At 36.5% G+C, this 6,000-nt stretch overlaps 1 protein-coding gene across 1 annotated transcript; it reads left to right on the top strand.

Moving 5' to 3' along the window:
* The first annotated feature begins 2,924 nt into the window (after positions 1-2,924).
* On the top strand, positions 2,925-5,751 carry LOC113301803 (ATP-dependent Clp protease proteolytic subunit 4, chloroplastic-like). Its single transcript, XM_026550633.1, has 2 exons — positions 2,925-3,462; positions 4,953-5,751. Exons 1-2 carry the CDS (start codon positions 2,990-2,992, stop codon positions 5,434-5,436), a joined length of 957 nt encoding a protein of 318 aa, XP_026406418.1. The 5' UTR covers positions 2,925-2,989; the 3' UTR covers positions 5,437-5,751.
* The last annotated feature ends 249 nt before the right edge of the window (positions 5,752-6,000 follow it).

The following is a 6,000-nucleotide window of genomic DNA, read 5'->3' as shown; positions in this document are numbered from 1 at the left end:
ATTGTTGATGCAGTTCAGGAGTTCTTTAAAACTGGTATTCTTGACACTGATATAAACCACTCCTTCATTACTCTTATCCCAAAAATTTCAACTCCTCAAACTCCGGGTGATTTTAGACCAATAAGTCTAAGTAACACCATCTACAAACTAATCTCGAAAATTCTTGCCAATAGATTAAAGCCTATATTTTTAACAAAATCATTTCTCCCAACCAATCTGCGTTCCTTCCGGGAAGACAAATCAAAAGATAATATTATAATAGCACATGAGCTCATCCATTCTATGAAAACTTCAAAAGCGACAAAAGGGTATCTGAATCTTAAATTAGATCTCTCTAAAGCGTTTGATAGAGTGGGGTGGAATTTGATTGAAAGAGCCCTTCTTAGCTTTAGATTTGATAAAAAGTGGATAGATCTCATATTACAATGCATTTCTACTACTTCTTACTCAATCCTCCTCAACGGATCACTGGGGAAAAAATTTAAATCCTCGAGAGGTTTAAGACAAGGGGACCCCCTTTCTCCGTACCTTTTTCTAATCTGCATGGAAATTCTGTCTAGGCTTCTAGAAAATGAGATAATGGAGAAGAAAATTTCCGGCCTCCGAATCAATAAAAATGCTCCAAATATTTCCCACCTCCTTTTCACAGACGACTGTTTCCTTTTCACAAAAGCTGATCTGGGGGAAGTAAAAAAAATTCTAGACGTTCTATCCCTATTCGGGGATATAACGGGACAAATGATAAACCTACAAAAATCTAGTGTCTATTTCAGTCCAAAAATGCATCCTAAACATGGAAAGAAAATAGCCAGAATTCTTAAAGTCCCCTTAATGACAAAAAATGATAGATATCTCGGAACTCCTCTATTTTTTGATAAAAATAGGAAACCGAACTTCGAGCCGCATCTAAAAAATATTACTCCACTCTGCAAGGCTAGAAATCCAAACTCCTATCTCAAGAGGGGAGGACAGTTCTGATAAAATCTATCCTTCAAGCTTTCCCAACGTACCAAATGCAGGTGCTTGCTCTACCGAAAGAAACCTTGAATCAATTAGATCGTATCCAAAGAAATTTCTACTGGAATAAAGAAGGCCAAAAAAGACAAGGAGGATTCATCAGAGCCTGGAAGTACATATGCAAGCCTATTGCTCAAGGTGGTTTAGGTATTAAAAACCCTCATCAATTTAATATAGCGCTTCTCACTAAACTAGCCAGCAGATTAATTTTAGAAAAAGACCAACTATGGGCAAAAATTCTCAAAGCGAAATATTCCCCAAATTCTCATCCTCTGGAAGCTTCTAAAGTTTCTAAATTATCATGGATTTGGACAAGCATCCGAAAAGGTTTAGATTTAATTAAAGGAAACTTTGTCTGGCAAGTTAAAAATAAAAACTCGGTTAAAATATTGGAAAACAGATGGATTCCAAATTCAGAAATAATACCGCAACCACAAGACTCGCAGGACACAGCTCCAAAAAGAGTTCAAGAGCTCATAACTGTAGAGAATAAATGGGATCAAGGAAAACTAGACAGTTATTTTAGTCCGGAGGTTATACAGAAAATTCAAACCTTAACCCCGAGAAAGAAGAAGAAGACAAAATCCAATGGTTACACCATCATTCAGGACTCTTCTCGGCAAAAAACATTTATAATTTCTTGGCAAACCAAGCTCAATAAGATGGTTATTAGTTAATAGATTTCCCATGGAAAAGTATATGGAAAATTCAAGCAAATTCCAAGAATTAAACCTTTTGTGTGGAAGCTAGGTGGAAAAGCTTTGCCTACATCTTCGAGATTAGGGGCACATTACCCGAAAATTGACCCAAACTGCCAACTATGCAATTCTCAAGTTCAGGAGACCGACAATCACCTATTCGGATCTTGCCCTTTCGCCAGAGCTATTTGGTTCATATTTTCGCTTGGAAATTTAACTTCTTCAGCTAATACGGATCCGATTACATCATGGGTTAAAGGGTGGCTTTCAAACCCAGATTTGGATAATTTGGTAGGAAAAATCTCGACCGTATTATGGTTCATATGGAAATACAGATGCCCGGTGGTTTTTGAAAAGATAATCCCAAACCCGATGTAACTAATTGATCAGATCAAAAGATTTTTGCATTCCATCCCTTAAAAGAATAAAACAGGGACTGGATAACAACAAGTTATTGATGATGAATACCAAATGGTCAGATATAAATACAGACTGGATAATATTTATTGATGCTTCTTTCACGGAAGAAGACCTTTCAATGGGATACGCTCACATCGTTTATTCAGTAAATCACCAGACATTTATGCACATTTCAGCGGGTTCAGAGACAACTACTTCGGCTTTTCATGCGGAAGCGAAATCTTTACAAAAAGCGGTCATCTGACTAAGAGACAATGTCTTGTCTAGCGTTTCAATAGTAACTGATTGTAAAGTCTTGGCAGACAGCATCAATAAGGACAACACAAATCTCTCGTGGACAGCCGAAAACACCGTTCAAGAAGCCAAAACAATTTTAAAAGATCTTCCTCAAGCTCAGGTAAAGTTTACAAATAAAAAATACAATTCAGCAGCGGATCGAATTGCCAAGAAAGCAAGTATAAAGAGCCTTCAACATGTGTCTACGAAATTAGAACAAAAAATTAAACAATCAAGCATTATCTCTAATATATTTGATAGAAACGAAATTGTAAATCGTCCGTACTATATTTGTTAGTTAATATAATTGATTTTCCCATAAACAAAAAGAAAAAAAAAAGAAAAAAAGAAGAAAAAAAAAAACCATCAAATCTCACCCCGAAAAAATGAAAAACATCCCAGGAGAAGAGAAACATCGGCCCACCTGCATTAAAAAAGAGTAAGAAAATCAACGGTCAAGATCTTATCCATTTGTAGTTTAAGATCAGGAATCAGGATTCGGAACATGGTGTGCAAAAAAAATAATAATCCAAGCACTCCTCTCTCCGTCTCCCTCTTCTTTGCACAGATACTTCACCATGAACTCACTCTCCATATCCACACTCCTCACACCTCCTTCTTCTCTACTGCCCAACATCACATACTCTTCTACATCTCTTATATTACGAAACCCTAGTATTCAAAAATCTCTAATTTCTCCAATCAAATCTCATTTATCTTCTTCTTTATCTACAACCCCTCAAAATTTTAACTCGGAAACCCTAAAAACTGTTGAAAATTTTGTGTTGGGGTTTGATGAAATAGAATCATCCTACAATCCAATTTTTTCATCTTCATCTTCAATTACTATGTCTCAAGCTCCAGCTAGTCCTCCTAGAGGAGCAGAAGCAGACCCAATGGGTTTATTATTGAGAGAAAGAATTGTGTTTTTGGGTAATCAAATTGATGATTTCGTTGCTGATGCCATTATCAGTCAGTTGTTATTGTTGGATGCTCAAGATCCTACTAAAGATATCCGTCTTTTCATTAACTCGCCTGGTGGGTCTTTAAGGTATGTATAAGTGTTAGTAGGGTTTATTCATTGTAGATGTTGTACAATGAACCATCTAACAATTATAGTGAGGTTTACATCTGTGGCTGCATAAAGAAACTTGAATTGTCTGAGGATATACTACGGAACCAATTTGAGTTTCTTTTTCTTTCGTTTCATTAATAGAAACTTGGTAGCAATTGGTTTAGGAATTGGATTTGAAGGAATAAAATCAGTGTTTAATGTAAAAGAGTGTTTACTTTGTTAGTACATAGTATTTTGTTTCGTGCACGAATTGTATGTTGCCATCACTGATTGAATATAGCATCCATTTGTTTTGTCAATGGTATCAAAGAAAGAGTACTGGGTAATCGATGTGCTAAAACATTTGTTGCTTTGTGTCATATCAGTTTCTTTATTCGTTTTCCTCCGAAAATGTAAGCTAGTCTTTTGATTTCACTAGGCTTATACTAACAAAGTAGCAAGAAAGAACTGTGTGAATGTTCAGGAGTTGTGTTTTTAGTTGTATTCTCATGTTGAATCTCCCCTTTTAGCTCAACTAGGTCTTAGATAACACAATCATCTTTGCATTTGGGAACTATTGAGGACACTATATGGTTGAGACTTGAGAGGTAGATTAGACTCCTAGGTTTGAATGGTCAAACTGTACTCTTTGTATGACACCACATACTTGTGGAATTAACATGATCCTATGCTTTTGCTTCCACTCCTACGATACTTCATTCAAATGGTCAAGCTAATAAGCAACAGTCTCATCTTATCTTCTTTCCCCATAGTTGTGTAATGTTGATTACATGTCTGCTAAGTGGTGGATATGATTTGGCTGAAATTTGTGAGACCATGTGATGTTCTTATCATGTATTCATACATAATCTTGCGCTCTTAATCATACCCTACCCCACTGTAGGGGTATTTTGCAATGACATTTCCCTGTCATTCTTCAGAGTGGTTACTTTGCATATTCTCTTTAATGGTTCCCCAGAAAGGTCTTGTAAAGTGACATCTGAAATAAAAACAAAGTTGAGGTTACATTTAGAAAACGCCATTTATACACTAAGTATTTGGTGTTGACTGTTGTAGTGCTAGACAAACATCTTTGCTCACAGCAAAGCCGTAATTTTGGGCCTGAAGCTTGTATAAGAATTGGTTATGAATAGGGCATACAAGGGGCTCGATCGAAGAGAGACACTGGTGACTCGCCAAGAAAGATTTGAGAAGTGCTACCTGGCTATAGTCGGTTAATTTTAGAGAGTCCCCCATTATAGAATGGTTCTAAGCAGCACGCTATTAATGACTGTACGAAACCAAGAAATAACCCCTCACGTGCAAAATCAGGTTGTTGGTTTACACTTGTTTGCATTAAAAATATAAGGGAAAGATACATGCCTTTTGAACCTGAGATTTCTGCTACCCAGTTGACTTTTCATGTCCACTTCTTTGTTTTCTGATTTAGTTATTATAATAACCACGACTGTATTTGCAATCTCCAGTGCTACCATGGCCATATATGATGTGCTACAACTTGTACGGGCTGATGTCTCCACTGTTGCACTTGGAATTGCTGCATCAACAGCTGCAATCATTCTTGGTGGTGGCACCAAAGGGAAACGTTTTGCGATGCCTAACACACGGATAATGCTTCATCAACCTCTTGGTGGTGCTAGTGGACAAGCAATTGATGTGGAAATCCAGGCCAAAGAAATTATGCACAACAAAAATAACGTCACTAGAATCATCTCCGGTTTCACTGGTCGAACTTTTGAACAAGTTCAGAAAGATATTGATAGGGATCGCTACATGTCTCCAATGGAAGCAGTCGAATTTGGAATTATCGATGGGTGTATCGACAGTGAGAACATTCTCCCACTTATGCCAGTGCCCGATAAGGTGCAATCAAGGTTCAGCTATGCAGAAGTAATGAAAGATCCGAAGAAATTCTTGACACCAGAAATTCCCGATGATGAGATATACTAATAGGATTACATTGTCTTATGCAGGCAGCTATATCATCTCCAGTTGATCACTAATAGAAATGTGTTTTTAATGTTAACCATGTTGGAGAAAGAATTTCTTTTGTGTTTCAGAGCTTTAGCTGATTAATTATGAATGAATTGTTTCAGCATTATTACCTAGTTTTGGGGCCGAAGCTTTAGTGATCATAATCTGGTTGCTATTACATTATTATAGTCGGCTTTTAAACTTTCAGAGTTTTGGTACATTTTGACAAATATTGTTCCTGTATTGGACTGTAAATTCATCTTGATGTTTTAGCCGGTCGAAATTGACATACTTTTTTTTTTGATAGGAAAAATAAATTTATTAATAAATCAATTGATTCTACAGTAGTCCATCTTCAAATCCTGGTTAATGAAATGGGGAGGAGTCATAAGCCATTTATCTGATAAGTTTTTTTTTTTTTTTGAAGCATGAAATTTATTAGATTAGACTGAAATTACACGGGATACGTAATACCCATAGAGTCTGCTATTACAATAGAACTGATAGATTGCGGAATTGTATGTTCCCATATTGCTGTCG

This window comes from Papaver somniferum, chromosome 8 (assembly GCF_003573695.1).
Source record: "Papaver somniferum cultivar HN1 chromosome 8, ASM357369v1, whole genome shotgun sequence".
Lineage (NCBI taxonomy): Eukaryota > Viridiplantae > Streptophyta > Magnoliopsida > Ranunculales > Papaveraceae > Papaver > Papaver somniferum.
The sequence above is the reverse complement of the archived record's forward strand: the minus strand, read 5'-3'. Positions and strand labels throughout refer to the sequence as shown.

Bases quoted from the DNA above. Each gene is read 5' to 3' on its own strand.
- LOC113301803 (XM_026550633.1), top strand. From the start codon at position 2,990: ATGAACTCACTCTCCATATCCACACTCCTCACACCTCCTTCTTCTCTA. The intron at 3,463-4,952 runs GTATGTATAAGT...TGCAATCTCCAG, and splicing joins TCGCCTGGTGGGTCTTTAAG to TGCTACCATGGCCATATATG.